The 20,391-nt window shown below is 29.0% G+C and overlaps 1 protein-coding gene and 1 pseudogene across 2 annotated transcripts; one reads left to right on the top strand and one right to left on the bottom strand.

The window, feature by feature from the left end:
* Positions 1 to 1,568: 1,568 nt before the first annotated feature.
* Positions 1,569 to 18,699, bottom strand: YME1L (ATP-dependent zinc metalloprotease YME1L). Of its 2 annotated transcripts, none has more exons than XM_067046087.1 (16): positions 18,500 to 18,699; positions 16,569 to 16,688; positions 15,220 to 15,406; positions 14,965 to 15,138; positions 13,852 to 14,037; positions 13,372 to 13,466; positions 13,201 to 13,291; positions 12,133 to 12,285; positions 11,318 to 11,450; positions 7,009 to 7,111; positions 6,671 to 6,896; positions 4,700 to 4,851; positions 3,289 to 3,435; positions 3,049 to 3,210; positions 2,809 to 2,948; positions 1,569 to 1,789 (listed from the first exon to the last, which is right to left on the bottom strand). In XM_067046087.1, exons 1-16 carry the CDS (start codon positions 18,524 to 18,526, stop codon positions 1,768 to 1,770), a joined length of 2,118 nt encoding a protein of 705 aa, XP_066902188.1. In that variant the 5' UTR covers positions 18,527 to 18,699; the 3' UTR covers positions 1,569 to 1,767. The 2 variants fall into 2 exon arrangements, with proteins under 2 accessions (XP_066902188.1, XP_066902189.1); XM_067046088.1 differs by having other exon boundaries at positions 13,852 to 14,022.
* Positions 18,700 to 19,024: 325 nt separating this feature from the next.
* Positions 19,025 to 20,391, top strand: LOC106680510 (SWI/SNF-related matrix-associated actin-dependent regulator of chromatin subfamily E member 1 pseudogene; annotated as a pseudogene).

The following is a 20,391-nucleotide window of genomic DNA, read 5'->3' as shown; positions in this document are numbered from 1 at the left end:
ATTTTTAACCATTTTGATTACATGAAATATCATGTACTCTTAAGTTTCAGCCATATTGCTTACATTTTTGATTTGTCATTTAATAGCTTGGCTAAATATTAATATATTTACCAGTACCTTTCCAGACCCACTGTCCCAATTTTTGGATGGGGTGAAATTACCCCCAAGCGGTGATTTTGAGTAGAAATTTTGGAAACACATTTTACTTTGAGTAATAAAATATTGTACAGAGTGTCAATTATAAATAATAATTTTTAAAATTTTGGTATCAAATGGGTTGTTAAAGGATGGTTAGAAGTGCTTAGGAATATCTACCATCAGTCAGCATGTTAGTGCTTTACCAAATATAGTAATAGCATTGTCACAAACTAAGAGCTCAACACTTAATTAATTAAAAGGAAATTGATCTAATAGTTACCTCTCGACCACTAATTGATCAACTTGGCTTGATAACTTTATTTATAAAGGTAAGTACCCATTATAAAAAAATAATAATTGGACTATAATTTAGCTCTCAGTAGATCATACTAAGCTGACATATACTTGGTCCAAAGATTAACGAACTTATTAGTAGAGATATTTACTGAATTAGTTTCTATGGTTTTAAGAATGTATATTTAACTAAAATATTGATATGTATATTCAAAGCTACTATTACAGCTATCTTTATTGGAAAAAGTAATTCAGTATCGCTCTAAGTAAATCTGAACCATCCTCTTTAGCTCACTCTAAAGATATAATGTATACAGATATATTTCTATTTAAGAAATATAATTTTTAACATCAAAATTGTACCAGATAAATTAATGATAAGCTTACTACAAACACCAGAAAGATAACTTCGAAGGAATGTATCAATAATTTAGCATTTAATTAGTAAAGCTATAATTCTTGTCTAAAAATCAGTATCATAAAAGATAAATACATATTTTCAAATTTGGTGTCAAGTGACAGGATCAGGATTAACAGAAGGTGGCAAGGAAAGAGAAAAGATAAAGCCTGGAGTGTGTACACACAAATAATGGCTGTTATGTAAAAATAAAACAATTTTGTTTTGCATTCTTCCTTGCAGTCACAGGATGAGCTAAAGCATTGGTATATGTCAATTCATTTAAAAATACATTCAAATTGGTTTAAGTTTCAACCAAGCAGTTGGTAGTAATTTATACAGAGGGAAAGATAAACAGAGACAAGATTAACACCATTATGAAGAACTAATCTTAGACAACACATGAAGACCGATCAAAGGAAACATCCAAGATATTAAAAGCTTTTATTACTAAGATCACCATTGTAATTGTTGATCTTCATTTTGATTGTAAATTCATTCATTGATCTCCATTTTGATCGTTAATTCATTCATTGATATTCATAGTTTAGATTCAAAATAGGCTTGATAACAAGGTAGCAACAGTTCCAGACATGATAATGATTACATTTATGTTTCTGTAATGGCTTCATTACAGAAATAAAATAAGAGATTAACAATGAAATAAGGCATCAAAGACCGACTAATCAATTTATAAAGGTTCAAGTATTGTAACAGAATAAGAACAATTAGTAACAAGCTCTGTTCTTTCCATTTTTGTAATTAAATAAAACAAAAAATTACACACTTAAGACAAGCATGTTATCATTAACTCAATAATACATAAATAATATCTTATAATAAGTAGAAAGCAGTTTACAAGTAGAAATAAAAAACATCATTTACTTAGGTATAATTGAGAATATTCAAAGTTGGATCAAAGTACCTGTCTTCATGGATTATATTGAAGTTGGGCACAACCTAAACATATGGTTACGTCCTTGTATCAGAGTAGGAATTATTGGGGAAAAACATTACAATTTATTAAAATAACTATATATAAAATAACCTATTTAATATTACAAAACAGGTTAATGATCAACAAAATGAAGGGGAACTGTTTGACAACCAATATTCATTAAAATTAAGGTGATTGGATACCTAGTTTCAAAAGAATAATTTATCAAAGGAAACAACTGTTAATTAACTAAAAAACCAATAATTATCAAATGATACAAGGATGGTGAGGTCTGCTAATCAAGTATTATATTCAACATTTGTCTGATTAATTTAATTATAACAAATACTATTGCGATAAGGCTACAAATATTTAGAAAAAAATAGATTATTCGATAGAGCATATCTCTCACATTCTCAAAAGTTATAATAGCAACTCCAGAGATTAGTACACTTAGTCAACCAAACTTTGACAATGTTTTAGAGGAAGATCTATCAGCTGGACAAAGCTTATCCTAACCTTTACAGGATTTGAAAAAGTTTTAATAACATTTAATTATAGTGATCAGGAAATCACATATTAAATATGTTCATATTTATTATCCTCAGAAATATATTGAATTTTAACTTTATTTTTTACATTGATTTTTATTTACAAATAAAAAATAAATAAAACACGAATAATAATTTTTAACCAATAAATTATGTTAAAATACAAACATATAGAGCATTGGTTCGTCACTTTCACACGTATGTGTATGAAGGATGGAATTCCAGTAATGAGTCAAATGAATTAAAGGGGGGAAATACACCTAGAAACACCACACTACAAAGGAATGTAAAATATACAATGTTCACAAACTTTGAATGTTACTTTTTCAAATCTCGGTAAAGAAATTATGTTCTTACAATTTAATGATAAAACCTGCAAGTTTTAAGTACAATTACGCAGTGAATTAATCTCTTGCTAAAATAACAAAGCGTTAGAAAAGATTGGAAAGTGATTCAATAATTTTCTAATGTATCACTATCACTGTTTAAACCTGCCATCTCCACCATTTCCATTAAGGATAGCCTTGATATCTTCAGCTGCTAAAGTTTCGTACTTCAACAATGCCTCTGCCAGTAGCTTGTGCTCTTTCTGGTGGGTCTTCAAAATCGATTTAGCTCGCTCATAAGATTCCTAAAAGATTATGTTAAATTAAAAATAAGAATAGAGATATATTAGCGCTTATATTTTATTGAACATAACTTAAAAATATTTTTTAATAAATTAGAAATACCTGCATGATTTTCCTTATTTCTGAGTCTATTTGATCTACTGTATGAGGTGAAAGTTCATTGATATTGATTAATGATTTACTGTTCGGATCATGAGTTCTGAGCCCTAATGATTCGGACATACCCCATTCTTTTACCATGGCGGTCGCAATAGCAGTCGCTTGCTAAAAGAAAGTCAAATATTCTCTTTAAAAATTAATTATATATATAATTGAAGAAGATTGAGTAATTGAAAGAATTACCTTGAGATCATTAGCAGCTCCAGAAGTAATTTTATCCACACCAAAGATGAGCTCTTCGGCAGCTCGACCTCCCATCATGGTATCCATCATGGCTAATAATTGCTTTTTAGTCACATGATAGCTTTCTTTTTCTGGCATGTACGCAGTCTAAAAGATCATTTATGATAAATATTCCAATAATAAATTCATATCATTAATATATAAGTATTTATATAAAATTAGTACACTTTGTCAATGAAACTTAGACAGTGGAATTAACCTTAATGAAAAGTTTAATTTAAAAGAAGATTTATTAGCTATAAAAAAAATTAAACATTTTAGTGTCCAGAAAATTTCATGTATATTTTTTACACTTTTTCATTTAGAAATAAAAAATAAAGAAAACACAAATAATAATTTTTCCCAATAAATTATGTTCAAATAAAGATATAATTAATAATATAAATTTATACTAATGTTTTAAATTAATATTAAATACAAATATTTTGAAAATAATGGGGAATTTTTTTTTAGACAGAATTTTTTATCAGTCATCTTATAAGACTGATAGTACAGGAGCCCTATGCCTGAAACTCATCTCATAGAACATAAATCTGCAAATAATTTCAACATAGAACTGTATTTCTGGTGGTTGTAAAACTCTTACTAATTAGTTAATAAATTTGATAAAATAAAAAATCAGTTCTTTTTGTGTTTTTTTTTTTGCCTAAAACTCCCATATGGTCTTCATTCAAGTGAATGTTGTATGATGACTAAATTATTGTATATTTTGACGAATACTAGCCCACTCTATGTTTTGATGATGTAATTTTAAACTTGAACTCTATTTAAACTCACTGTAACCACTTCAAACTAGTATTTCTGGACAAAAAAATGGTAGATTTTGACAAGGGCTGTTGTTTAAAACCTAAAAGGCCATCGCTATTACATATCAGTCATAAAATTGGGCAAAATTAACTCAAAATTGTAGAGCAGTCACTTTAAAAGCTGCATAAACATTCAGTAGGAATTCAACTACAATATTTTTATTCAAATAAATTTAATATCAATGATAGTTGGATATGATAAATGGGAAAATCACTTCAAGGAAGGTAGCTTTTCTTGAATATAACCAGTCCAACAGCCTATGAAAATTTCAGGCCTTACAATGGAATAGTATGCAATACTTTTATTAAAGCATAGAATTGCATCAAATGACAATGAATGATGTGGATGTATAATTGGAATGAAAGATTTCAAATTTCTCAGACAATTATGCATCTATTTGGTTATATTTGTGTACTGAATGTGCCGGTTAAACTGCATTAAGGAATACATGCAAATTATTTAGAGTGGAGATTTTACAAGAATTTACGATAAAGAAGTGTTTCATTACTTAAAATAATAAACTGAAAAATAAATAAATACTCACATGGCCAAGTGTAGGACCCCTTGGGATAATAGTAACTTTATGAAGTGGTGGGCTATCTTTAGTGTAAAAAGCAACCAATGTATGACCACCTTCATGATAGGCAGTTATTTCATTTGTTTCTTCATCAGGTATTCTAGATTTTCGTTCAGGACCTACATAACAAGATATACTTATGAAGATTGAAATAATTAATAAATAAAACATGAAACTCAACATTGCACAAGAGTAGACAGTACTTAATAAATTAAGAAGTTCAGAGCAAAACTCCAATTTGATTAAAAATGAATAGCAGAATTGGAGAATTTCGAAAGGTACAAGCGGAAAAGGATTGAGGCTAAAAAAAGTCACAGAAGCCAATAGGAAAATCTGGGCAGATTTTGGGCGAAAGATGGAATCAGATTTTTACCAAAATCAAAAGCTTTTTTACCGAGTCCTAAAGGGATTAAGAAAGGAAAGAGCGCCAACCCTGAAATTCATAATTAAATCTTATCAACTATTTTTACCTACATAATCTCCAATATTGTGAAAAAATATAATTATAAATATTGAATGAATACCACTCTTCCTTGTTTCATATATATTTTATTTCATTATAATGAAAACAACGTTTCAGGGTTGTCACCCCATCTTCAGGTTTCTATAAAAAATTCTCAAATAACATCACACGCTTACATTTACAATATTATTTAAATTTTTTTTTATAAACAAATTACCTGATTAATATCTTTATCTACAGGCAATATGATATATTGTAAATGTAGTAAGCATGTGCTGTTATTTGAGAATTTGTTATAGAAACCTGAAGATGGGGTGACAACTCTGAAACGTTATTTTCATTATAATGAAATAAAATATATATGAAACAAGGAAGAGTGGTGTTTATTCAACATTTCTAATTAGTTTTTTAAAAAAACTCTTCTAGTAGATCTTTAAGTGAAAAAATATATATTGGAGAGACAAAAAAAAAACTGAAAACTAAAATCCAACAACACATCACAAACTGTAAAAACATCAAAAATATAAATTGCATAGCACCAGCTAACCACAGCATAAACCATAAATTTAAATTCAAAACCACACAATAACAGATATGACAAAAAATATTCAGAATTTATTCCGCCATTACTTCTTTTGCATAGAAGACAAATTGTTTGAAAAACAACAATGCTCATCGAAACCTTTCCTTAGAATTCAAAAAGAAAAGCCAATGGCCAAATATTTTCCCCTTAACAATAATATTAATAAAGCTACAATAAACTCCATTCACATATGATGGTCTCAACATTAAGTATACTCAGGAAAGTTAAATATTGACAATAAGAAATAAGAAACGGCAGATGCTAGAGAAGTTTTAATTTTAACAATACATGGAATCTCATTGTTTTTCCATTGTACCCTTTAATTACATATTAATAAAATGGCTTTGGCTTTTTAAATAGTTAATAATTGCATTGGCTTTATACATCAAAATTTTTCATAAATAAATTGGTGAAGATTGATTGTGGAGTGAAAAATTGAAGTCATGTGGCAAGTTGGATAAAATATGTAATTTTTCCTTAATTTAATCTACCAGATCTGCAAGTAAATAAACAAAATATCAATTGTGGTGGCATCTATATTCTGAGATACACTAGGATATAACTACATACTTCGTAAACAAGATGATTATAATATTTGGAATCTAGCAAAACTTTATTTACAAACAGCTACAAAGTATTCTTTAAAAATGTCCATAAAAATAAGAAAACATTGAAAATTTCTTGGAATTAAATAATGCAAAGACACAAAATGATTAGAACTCACACATCTAATGATAAGATGGATGGCATAATATTATAATATTGCATCACTTTGTTAATAATAAATAATAAACTTTATAATAATAATGTAAAGGAAACAAAGGAGAAATAAATTATAACTTAAAGGAAATAGATTTTAACTTAATGTTTTTGAAACTTAAAAAGAACATACCCATCAAAACCTTATCTCTAGCTGATTCTAGATACTTCATAGTGACTGAATCAGCACCATCTATAGCAGCCTTCAGCGCAGCCTGGTTTACCATGTTCTCCAGATCTGCTCCGGTAAAACCAGTTGTTCCTCGAGCGAGTAGTTCCACATCGATGCTTTTACTTAATACTCTACTCAAATATAGAGATAGGATTTCTTTACGTCCGGTAAGATCTGGGGTAGGAACCTAAATTCAGGAAAATAAATTACCTGTGCATTTAAAGTATGTTACTAAAGTTCTACTTAATTAAAAAATGTTTAATATTATTAAGAATGTGAAGAATAAACAAAATACATACAATAACTTCAACATCGAATCTTCCTGGTCGTAAAAGTGCCTTGTCAAGATCATCTCTCCTGTTTGTCGCACCCAGTACAATAACACCATCATTCTGGTGGAAACTGTAACAAATAACAGTTATTATTTAAGAACAATTTAGTATTAACAAGAACATTTAAGAACAAGTATACTTTTGTATTAAATTAATAAATCATACATCCAAAATGACTTAAAATCATAAGTCAGTATTTTCAGTTTACACTTGCTAACCCTAAGGGTCAACATCAAACGTTAGGATGAAACAACAGATACACCACATGATGACCAACCAGTTGTGAAACAATGCAAGTCAAATTCTACAGGACTTCAATCTGAACATCAGTCTAATCTAATATAGTTTTAGCATTGTACCTTCCTGGATATATAAAATTGTGAGAGTATTATCTATTCATCCTGAACTTGGAGTAAAATAATTAAATTTAAGATTTCCGGAGGTTTTATAAGTTATAACACATGTACAAAGAATGTTAGCAAGTATGTTGTACTGAAGGTTCTCTGATACTGTACTTTTTTTTTTTTTGGAGAGAGAGAGAGAGAGAGAGAGAGAGATATGTTTTATGGCTAAATATTACAATCTGTCTCAATTAAGTACAGTGCTATTAATTTTTATTTTTTCTGAAATCAAAAAATATAGTGATAAAAGAGTCAGGGTGTTATGGAAAGTCATTAGGATATTCAGTAATGCTAAAGATATATGTGCCATTAAGGTAGTTTATCTTCAGTCAATAAGGTTGTAAGCTTAAGTTGGCGCTGTTTATTATCATAAAGCATTTCTCCCTCAAGCGTTTAAAAATCAACAACAATGATCATATTTGAAAATGATATCCCCTCCTGCAAGTTATCTTGAGGTAATAGGGTAAAAATATGCCTCAATATTTATTATTATTTTTCTGTGAAGAAATAATTAAACCAAAACTATATTTTTATAATTTAAAAACCCTTTAGGGATTTTTCTCAAGAAATAAATTGACTATGAACTTAGTCTGATATTGACCATAAAAATGAAAATCAGAAAGGATTCATTTCCTTATCATTCAGTCAGTTAATAGGCATAAATTAAAAAATATTATTTGATTTAAAGATTTTTAAATATTGCAGGAAAATTTAATATTAATCTAATTCAATTTTAATGCTTAAATTATAATAAATTTATATAAAAGTTATTTCAATTTAAATTTATTCGCTAAGCCAAAAACTGACTTAAACCGTCTTAATAAGCTAATTTAAAAAGTATAATATATATGAAAACTATAAATGTCAATACTTTGAACTATAAAACCAACCATCAAAGAAATGAAAACTTTGAAAAGTTATTCTGAATAACTTACTAACACTTCATAGTATAATTATATTATTGAGGCAACAGGATTATTTCTATGAAAAATTTAGGAAAAAAATATATATATGTTTTTTGAAAATTCTTGAATGCCACCCACCAAATATAACTGTCTGTGTAAACGACTTTTTCCATGTTTTAAACAATGGAAAATTTTTTAAGTCATGTTATTAAAATATCTGGCATGGCCATTCTCATTACTTTGCTAAACACTTTGGCTGCAAAGTAATACAATAATCCCTTCCTTTATTTTCAATACTACCCTCATAATTTTTTATATAAAGGGGCTCTAAAACAGATGATCCATTAAAAACTGTGCATCAAAAATTTGAGCCAATTATAATATTCTCTTTACCTATTATTATTATTACACTAAAGGGATATGGCAAACCCTTCCTCACCTCGACCCATTTAGATCTTTTTTTGAGTTACCCTCTAACTTGTTTAGAGATCCAATAGAAATTCGATGCTTCTAACGAAGGCCATTAGGTCTTTTGATTCTTTTAATTCTAGTGATGTGTTTACGTTTAATTATTGGCTAATTCAAGTATTATGATCAGTAAAAGGCAAGGGCTTATAGGATATGTTCAGCCTTTTCTTCATACTCTAAGCACTGGCATATGGAATCTTCTACAATATTCATCTTTTAACCACTACATTCATTGAGATGATATTTTAATAGATCATGGTCCATGAATCCCTTTCTCTCTCTCTACTTACCTATGTTGGTAAGGAAAGTAAAAATATGAGTGCAAAGATGTATCTCCTCTGATACTGATCTAATTTGGTTTTATCATTTTTGTGAACATCAAACAAAAATGAATCTGTCTAATGACACAGAACTTTTAGATCTAACAAAGAATGAAGTGTATTTAGAGGAGAATTAATTATTAAGGGAACATTTGAGTTATTTTTTATTTTCTGAAAGGAAACTTCTTAATGCATGTTTAACAAAATTTTGAACACCTTTCTGTTAGTATACAATAAATCAGCCACTATAAATGACAATGGCCACTCAGTCATGCATTATTAAACACTAATGGACCTCAGTAAGATTCTGGTAGTTTATAATTCAGGTTGAAACTTATTTTTATGGCCTAATTTCTTATTAAAGCTGGTAAGACAAAAAAATATCAAATAAATGTTTTTTGAGATTCAAAATATAATAACAGGAAAAAGCAAACAGCCTGGATACAATATTAGCAAGTTCATCATTCTCAATGGCTCATTTGTGAAAGAGGAAGCACTTAAAATAGTTAATTAATAATAAAAAGTTTAACACATTGAACCAGATCAATATCATTTCAAATAGACATTAAAAAAAAAAAAAAAAAAAAAAAATGTGTCATTAGAATAATTGACTATACGGTCCAAGAGACTGAGAGAAAAAGAGTAGGTATTTCAACCCAATTTTGATTCTTTAATTAAAACTATATTTGGTTACTAGTCATATATGATGGTCTAACAAGCACCATAGTTAGGAAAATAAAAAATGATGGCTGTTTAAAAATGTTAAAAAAACAATAAAATTTTTCATTCGCGCTAAAATATGAGCCCTCATAGAGCTGTTTACGTTCAATAGTTCCCAAGATAATTTTTTTTTAAAAAGCAACATTTCATGACAAAAATACAATAGTCAGTAATTTAATCAATTTATTTTGGGAAAACTATATCTCAAAAATTATTGAATGTACAGAGTCTATTAGCACTCAAACTAAAGCTAGTTGGATGTACTATAAAGTATTCTATAATTAGTATTTTCATAGGAGTAGTAGCTTCCATGAAATTTGCCAAAATATATTCACAAAATGTTGATTTCTCGATTTTTTGAAAAAACGTTTGCTTTGTGAAAAAAAATACATCTCAGGAACTATTAGACATACAGACAGACATATTTTCTAGGGTTCAAATTTTAAAGAATTTATTATACTTTAAATAATGTTCAACCCCACAGCAGTTGCAAGCCTACCTTCTACGCCACAACCCCTGATGAAGACCTGAAACTCAGGTCGAAACGTCGGCATAAAATAAATAAATATGGTTTTGTTTATTTATGTTGTTCTTTGCTGACCGCACCCCCCCCCCCGACAAACTTCTCCAATTATTTAAATAATGTGCTATGAAGTGTTTTAGTGTTGTAGGTAATTTTGAGGATATGGAGCTTCAAATGAAAAGTAAGCGAAATTTTAAGTTTTTCTGGAATAAAATAAACTTGATGGGCATGCAAATTAAATACTTTTAATGATTGGAGAAGTTTGTCGGGGGGGGGGGGGGGTCAGCAAAGAACAACATAAATAAACAAAACAATATTTATTTATTTTATGCTGACGTTTCGACCTGAGTTTCAGGTCTTCATCAGGGGTTGGTCAGAAAAGAACAACATAAATAAACAAAACAATATTTATTTATTTTATGCCGACGTTTCGACCTGAGTTTCAGGTCTTCATCAGGGGTTAGGTCAGCAAAGAACAACATAAATAAACAAAACAATATATAAATACTAAATACTTTTAGTTTATTTATTTTATCATTACACAAGGCTAGGCTTTTAAAAACTTGACCATCTTCTCAAAGGAAATGATGCACATCTTTTTTTTATACTAAAAAAACCTCAAAAATGAATTTTTTTTATCTTCAGAATAGTTGTCAGTTTTTACTACCTCTAACTGAGGTTGGCAAAGTCATTAATTTTGACTCTTAACTGTATATAGTTTTCTTTAGTGTTATCAAAAATTAGTGTAAAGTTACTGTTTTTTTTTTTTCTCTTCTCAATCTCTTGGACTGATTGCTAGTGGTGAACTTGACATTTCATTATTCCAAGTAAATCAAACACTAGGAAAGTCAACGCACCAACAATATTTAACCTTCTCATTCATAAAAAAATAAAATAAAAATAAGATGATGTAAACAAAGCAGAAAATGTTTTATTTACCCATCCATTTCTGAAAGTAGCTGATTAATGGTTTGGTTGGCGTATGGGTGAAGGACTGAGTTAGTCCTCTTAGCACCTACAGAATCAATCTCATCGATAAAAATAACACAAGGAGCCCGATCCTTTGCTGCCTCTAGAAATGAAACAAAAATCATAAAAATCAATTGATTTACAATTAATCAAAATAAGCTCAGGTCATTGGATTAAAATTTTTCCAATGGAAAATTATTTTAATTTCCTGTTTATATAAGATCTGACTCAGAAAATTAATATTCAAGGCTTTAAAAACAAAAAATAAATTTTATACTACACTTTTATAGTGTCAGCTCAAAACAAATGAGACTTGAAAAAAATCATAATGAATATAGAATTAAAAAATCTATTCAATGAATAACTGACTTTTTAACATTAGTTTTACACGTGATAACTTAAAAGGTCAGTTCAAAAATTTTTATTTCTGAGAAAATTATAGCAAGAAAAAAAAACACTGAGACTTGAAAAAAATCGTTTTTAATACAGAACAACAAAATTCAAAATAATATTTAACATTCAATGCATAACTGATTTTTTTACATTGGTTTAAGATTTGATAACTCAAAATGTTAAGTTCAACAATTTTTATTTCTGAGAAAATTATAGCAAGTAAAAAATTACTGAATTAGTCTTTATACAGGCTGAGGTTATGAACATGGCAACACTCAGATCAGAAAAATTACCTTAACAAGAAATAAAAAAGAGAAGGGCAACAAGTTGTTAATATAAACAAGTAATGAATGTTGGAATTTACATTAATAATAATAAGTAGTTGAACTTACTAAACAAGTCGCGAACCCTTCTTGCTCCTTGTCCAACAAGAATTTCATCAAATTCAGGTCCGGCAGCGTGAAAAAAGGGAACACCTGCTTCACCAGCTACGGCTCGAGCTAGTAGTGTTTTCCCAGTTCCAGGAGGACCAACCAAAAGTACTCCTACATAAATTTTTTTTTAACACCCACACAATTATAATATGACAAAATTATTCAGCTAGAGACAAAACTTTAAAATATTATTGTAATATAAAAGTTTAAAAAATAAGCACAGTACTTCTTCATCATAAAATAGACAATTGTTTGGTTAGTTACAGGTAATTTCATGAAACTTTTTAACGCATATGATTTTCAAAAGCCACTTTACACCAAGTGGAATGTATTTTCAGTAGCTATTTTATATTGACTCAGTTGCTTAAAAAAAATTGATAATTGTAATTTTTACGTTATTGTTTAAACCTAATAATGTTCTTTTCAGTCAATTTATATGGAATTTTTTTTTTGTATTAGGCTTTAATGCTATTACATTTTTTATGTTCCAAAACCTTTATAGATTACTACTTCTTTTAAAGTTAAAAACAATTATATTTAATTTGTCCAAAATGGAATTAAAATATTTATAATTAATCCAACATCTTTCTCTAATTCTTATTTTTTTTAACCAGCCTTTTAAACTCAAGACAGATTGGTCTAGTATTAATTCTTATAGCACCACTACCTGCTACATACCACACCTCGAATCAAACAACAATAGAAAAATCACACAAAGCAGTTTGAGTTCTAATGGACTTAACCAGCAGATGGATCGAATTCACAAATTCCTTTACTTATTTAGTCGGCTGATGCAAGAGAAATTCCATTCCCATACTTTCTTAATAAATCTTTTGAACAATGGAAGTGTAAAGGGCATTGTCAGTTTCTTATTAACCGATTTGTTGTCAAACATTCAAATACTGAAATTGAGTTGACTGGAATAATAAAAACGAAAGAAGAACCTAGGAGTAAGGTTAAGTAAAAAATAATAAAAATAAATTTTAATTATATATACATACAAATAAATCCATTTAAGGAACAAACCTTTGGGAAGTTTCCCTCCTAAAGCTGAAAATTTTTCTGGATTTTTTAAAAATTCCACAACATCCTTCAGTTCTTGTTTAGCTTCATCAGCCTAAAAGCGAGAAATCATAAAGTTACTACTTCATAAATGTGAAATCATAATTGATAATATGATAAACAACTAAAACTTACACCTTTAACATCATTAAAAGTGACATGTATTTCTTCGGGATCGACTTCTACCTGATTACCCAACTGTATGCGAAACACAGTTCCATTTGCACTAGCTACAAAGAAAGCAATTGTCATTACAAAAATTTAATTATTACCATACTGGCTAGTAATCTTTTTCAATGATAATATATCAGATTGATAAATTCCGATTTATTTTTACTTAAAAGTATGTTTCGCATACCTCAAAAATAATGTTAATTTCTTTAGAAAACACAAGATATATGTTATATAGATTTATCATAAGGTATCGTTTTATCGAATAAATATTATTGATTAATTTTACAAAACTTGTAAATATACTTTAATTACTATATTTCTCTAATCGTACATTTGAAATAGAAAATGTTATCATTATTAGAAAAATCTATAATAAAACCCATAACGATGGGCAGAATATGAAATTATAGTAAAATTTAGTAAATTAAAATAAAAACTTACCCATGAGTGAAATGAATATTGATATAACTAACACAATCGTGAGCAACTGTTGGGCTACTTTTAACCATCTTCTTCCACCACTCTTGCCTTGTGCTTGACCTGCCATATAACCTTCAGCGAAAGCTAATTTCAGTTTCTCTTCAACGCTTGATGTTTCAGATTTCAATATATCTGAGCCAAAAATATCTATTAGAAGTAAATAATGAATTTTATAGAAAACATTAAATTTCAAAGTAATGCATTTGACAAGGATGTAAATTTAATGTTTCTTAAAAAACGGTAATAAAAAGATGTAGTTTATCCCAGATTTTGTTTGCAACTCTGTGATAGGAGAGATCAGAGGCACTGGAGGGCCTCTAAATTATAGCATCGATCAATGGCTAACAGGACTAAACCAATTTTTTACTTCAGGCAGACTAAAATCTATAGGCTTAAATGACCTTACATATAGTGACTACAATATATATTTTTTTAATGTCCGCATAATTGCTTAACATTAAAAGTAAAATTTTGATTATCCAGAAATAAACCTTTCACATATTCAGGTCTTCATTTCAGGGCTTTACATTATGGTATAAACCAAAAATTGAAGCTTTAGCAAATGAAGCTTAAGGATGCGACAGATAATAGCTCTACAAAAGGTTCACAGCCAGGGGAAGACTTGCTAACAAATGGGGTATGCATAGAAGGTAAGCTAATTCAGTATTATACTTCCTAAACCCTATTTATGTTCTTGTAGGTTGTAACCTCCCCTATACTGCTTCAATTGAATAACAGCTATCGACTTTAGCTCACTCAAAAGAAAAAAATAAACCCTTAACAGATCCTTTTCAGTAAAGATCTGGCCTAAATGGAACTTAGCTTATAGTATCAGATTGTAACCCTGTATACAGTTCTATAGGTCCAATATGCAAGTAATTTTTTTTTTTTAAGTATTGAATTTCTTATTAAAAATATACTTCTTTCCTCTTGCAGGAATTTACATAAGTTTTCCCACATCCCAATCAAACTTCTCCTTCATTACAACATCTCAACCAAAGAAGAAGGAAATTTTATTTTAAACGAAGAAATAAGACTAATTATTATAATATTTATGGAAGGAACACCACTAACTGTTGAGATACGTTGGATCATTCTCATGTTCGGCAGCAATTGGCGGTTCATGGGGTTTATTCACTGGATGCCTCTCTAAGCCAACAGCTTGTCTGATGCGTTGAAACAGGCCAGGGCTTCTTTCTAGTTCAGCATTTACTGATCTTTCTGTCTTAAATGATCGTACTTGGACTCCTGAAACATATGGATGTATTAAAAAAAAAAAATTTAAATAATTAAATAAACACAAAAATCAGTAAGTAAAAAGATCTGTACTGAATGACAATGGGGAGATTCCTGGTAGATAGGATGAATGATGAGGATTGGAACCAAGGAATTCTGCTCTTACACGCATGCCACCTTTTGTTACTAAAGTTACTTTCTCTCCTAAAATCCATTTCTTTGGCTGTAGATCTTTAGGAAAGGAGTCGAGAAGTCCAGAATCCTTTATAGTAGATAACGCCTAAAAACAAAAATAAATACTTGAAACAGTACTTCATCAACTTCTAATTAAAACAGAAAACAGGTTTATAAATTAAAGTGAAATGCTGGGGACCCACTTAATTGTTACCCTGGCTCCTTCTAAAAATGTATATAATAGAAAGATAAAGGCCAGGATGAGGTGGAGCAATGTAATAGGTGGCTCTCTGTCTATTAAACTTTTGAAAAGTGAGCAAGAGTAGGGTGATCTTAATGGGCAGCCTGCTTAAACATATCTTTCATTAAAACTAATAAGCAACTATCAAAAAATATATAATTTCAATGTAGCTATAAACAATCCACTGCCTGGCCATTTATATAACTTTATTGCAAAGGTAATTTAGGCCAGTTATTATAAAATAAAATGAAAATCACTGTTAAATTGTACTAAATATATAGTATTTTTGTATTCATGGTTATAAAATTGTTTTTATAAATGTAGTTAATAGACAGTCAAGATAACCAACATGATTGAAAAATTAAAGGTAGTCCAAAGAAAAAATAGCTGATAGAATGTTGGTAGGTCAAAAAAATTTTTTTTTTACTATTGCTCACAAATTTAATCAATATGTGACTACTGTAAAAATATTTTTAAAAAATCTAAAAATAAAAAAACAAATACATGATGTTTAATAATTAAATTTATTATTAAAAAAGTAAAACTTATTTTGTTTTCTTTTAAATGATCCAATCTTTTTACAAATCCAAATCCTCTTTTCACGGATAAGTGAGAGTTTATAAAATATCAATAGTATTTCAACAATTACTTCTAGTCTTCATTCCAAATTTAGAAGGAAGACTGCCATAAAATTTAGTAGGTGAGCAAGAAATATGTTCTATTGTATTACTGTATCAGCAGTCAATTGACCTGACAAGTTGAGTTAACGGCTAACCGTTTTAAATAATATGACTGAATAATATTTCAGATCTACTGATAACAGCAGTATTACTGAAATATTTAATATGTTCAGAGGATAGGGATACAATCCTAAAAAGTCAATATCGTAAAAAAAAAAAAAAACAGGAAAGAATACAATGGAAGATCTTTTATGCTCACCTAGAGAAAAACTATTTATTGTTATGCCAAATTGTGAAACTTTAAAATAAAAGAAAATCAACAAAATAGAAATATAATAAATAATAACCTTTTCAAAACTTTCTGAACATAGAATCTCCGGATGGAAATTTGCTTCAATCTTACAAACACTTTTCTTAGATAAATGGTTTCGTTTAGGCGTCCTTAGCGGAGATAAATAAAACAAGGCCTGAAAAAAATTTCAATACAAAATTAATTCTGATCAACAATAAAAGAATTGTTAAATAAAAAAATATCAAATAAAAGTATCAATACATTAAAAAAAAAATCAGGCAATTATGAAACTAGAAAATCTATATAAGCATATTACCTATAATGATCAACACTGTAATAATTATAAATTACAAGAAACAATTCACAAACATTGTATTGCACAATAAATTTGAATGAAATACATTGAATACCATCCAATTAACCAAGTAATCAATCAGTAACAACAAATAAACAAAACAAATCTAGAAATGTAAGATATCAGTACCAAATGTGAAGAAGTTGATAACTTGATACCTAATTAACTATACCTATAAATTTCTTAACAGAAAGTATGGATATATTATCTGTAAAATTTGAGAAGCCAAATCACAGATATGAAATGGCAACTACTTTTATTTAGCAAGTTGTAATTTTAAAAATATTGTGGTCTTCATTAAAATTCTGAAGCAAGATTCCAACATGTGCTCACTTATACAAAATGCTTTATTTTTGTGGATTATAACCTACAATATTCTCATAACTGCTTTGAAAAACAGCTGTCGATTCCCATTCATTCAAGAGATGAGTAAACACCCAACAGATCCTTTTCAGTTGAGGTTGGGACTTAGATTCTTACAAATATGAATCACTATATGGTGTCAGGTTATAACTGACACTAATGGTTGATTGTTTTCTGATTGTGTATAAGTGATGTCAACATGCCATTATGGAGTATTACTTGGTATACTCTATAGTATACAATACAAAAATTGCCAACAAAACTGAATTATTAATTTAACTTTTTAAATTTAATTTTAAAATTATAAAACAATCAGTAAATTGGATATGAATTTTAAATCATAATCTCCTTAAATATAAACCTTTCATCTGCTGACAAGGATCTCTATGGACGCATTATTTCATCAGCGAGCAGAAATGAACAAATGTTACCTGGGTAAAACTCAACAACTTATACAGACCCATAATAATACCCAAAAGATTATTTGCATTTTACTAAAGCTACATAATATAGATCACAGACATTGATTTCCAGTTACTCCTCAGATGATGTAACCTCCTAGGTAATCAAAGTCAGCTTGGGGTCATGCATAAAAGAAATCATTTTTAAAATAATACAATGCAAGCAAGATAAAAAATTTTACTTAGTATGCTGTAGGTTAGTAAGATAAGGAACAACAAAAAGTAATAGATTCTATCATGGAAACTTTTCTGTGTTACAGGTCAGAAGGTTACATTCTAAACAATTACCAAAAAACCTTTAAGATTTTTTTTTTAATTACTTAACAAATTAACTCATAGGTTCTATTCATTGCCTTGGCCAATTTCAAATTATTTATTTCAATATCAAATCAAATGAGATTAAAAAATATTTAACAATACTAAAATTTGATTACACCAGAATTATGGAAATAGATTAGTTACTAACTCAGTACTGAAATAATGAAGTAAATAATATTTGGGACATACTAATTTTTTAAACTCTTTGAAACATTACAATATTTCTAAGAATACAACAATTACTTCATTTTTTATTAAGTAAGTGGTATCAACAGGACTTCTAAACATGGTCAAGGTGGGTTTTAATTATATGAATTGACTTAAGAACTAAATTTAAAAAAAATTAAAGATAAATGATATTGTGATTAGAGACTAACGGTAAAAATGGATTGACGAATAATTAAAATTTGAAACAAAAAACATGATAATGAAAACAACCAACATCGCAATTATTATTTTTAACAACGCTCAATTAACGCGAAATATTACCTGATTATGTGGTTGTAGGGAAAACATTGAAATTATTAAGGCGAAATTTTTTACACATAAAAGGCTTTATATCACAATTTAAAACAGATTAATTAAGTACTTGAATAATCAAGTACATCACTGGTAATCTAGCAGAGATAAGAAATCGCCATTTTGACAAATGCTGATTTGAACATCTGTACGATTAAATAAATAATGATATGAATGTTTGAAAATGTCTTTCAAATAACATTTTTGTTTATTCAACACCCCGAAGAAGTATACAAAAAAATAATTTATATTATTTGCACATAAAACATCACGAGGAAAACAAATATGACCACGTCAATATAAACCACGTTTGTAATTTCTTCATTAAAAACACAATTTTATTTTACAGTTAACTATGATCAATAGTAAGATAGGTAAAAAAATAAAAAGTTCATAAAAGCAAGGATATTTTTCATAATCTGATTTTTTCACAGTTATAGAAATCTTAACCGCTCTATCGGTCTGGAGGTTACAAGTTGTAAGGTTTTGATTTGTGTTAGTAAACTATAGTTTTGAAGACAATGACTTTTCTTTTGAAAGATATTCCTGTTAGTTTTGTTCCCTTGTGGTAATGTGACTACATTATTTTTAAAAAAATAATTTGCATCTTAATATTTAAGAATTTAAAATGTCGTTGCCCGTAAATTATAAACAAATTAGTATGGGCGGAATGCCTGTTCAAAATCAGTACATGACAGCAGGATCTCCAATGGCTTTTAATATTCTGAAGGAGAGATTGAGAACGTCTGGAGCAGGATCTAGTGCTAAAGATGCTAATCAGTCCCCTTTTATAACAACTCCTACTGGGCATCCTACTTTTCAGCCTCAGAAGGTTGGTAAAGGAGCTGGAGTTCTGAAACCCCCAAAACCTCCAGAAAAACCACTTATGCCTTACATGAGATATTCAAGAAAAGTATGGGATCAAGTTAAAGCTAGGAATCCAGAATTAAAATTATGGCAAATAGGAAAAATTATAGGACAAATGTGGAGAGACTTACCTGATGATGAAAAAACTGACTATGTTAATGAATATGAGGCTGAAAAACTTGAATACGAGAAGACACTTAAAGCCTACCACAATTCCCCAGCCTACCTGAGTTATATCGCTGCCAAAAATAAAGGACAAACTTCCCAACAAGCTGCAGAAGAACGGGACAGTTATTCTGGGACAAAAGCCGAAAGAAGAATAGAAATACAGCCTGCTGAAGATGAAGAAGATCAAGATGATGGTCTCTCTGTTAAGCATGTTGCCTATGCTCGATACTTGAGAAATCATCGCCTCCTCAATGAAATTTTCTTTGATTCTATCGTACCTGATGTTAGATCAGTTGTAACAACAGCTAGGATGCAAGTTTTGAACCGACAAGTTGAATCTCTTACAATGCATCAAAAGAAATTAGAAGCTGAGTTACAACAAACTGAAGAAAAATTCGAAGCTAAAAAAAGGAAGTTTGCTGAATCTAGTGAAGCATTCCAGGAAGAATTGCGAAAACATTCACAACTTGCAGTTGATGAAGAAGCTTATAGAAAGATGGTAGAGCGTCAAATGGATATTCTTAGAAGAGAGCGCAATAAATCTATGGCTGATCTAAATGCCAAAAATGAAACCATTGAACAGAGTGAACAAAAACATTTTCTTGATCAAACTGTACCTAGTCCAGTTGATGTACAAAATGCACCTCAACTTAATACTGACCTGAATGTACCCCAGAAAGTTTAAATTTTAGTGAAGTGCCTTAAATATTTCTATGCTCACAACACTTTGTACAATCACATTGTATTATTTAAGTTATGGGTATAATAGTAGTGGGGGGCCTTAGAATCATAAATTATTTACTTTTATATGTAGTAGAATATATATT

This window comes from Halyomorpha halys, unplaced genomic scaffold (assembly GCF_000696795.3).
Source record: "Halyomorpha halys isolate HHAL.00 unplaced genomic scaffold, Hhal_1.1 Scaffold265.1, whole genome shotgun sequence".
NCBI lineage: Eukaryota > Metazoa > Arthropoda > Insecta > Hemiptera > Pentatomidae > Halyomorpha > Halyomorpha halys.
The sequence above is the reverse complement of the archived record's forward strand: the minus strand, read 5'-3'. Positions and strand labels throughout refer to the sequence as shown.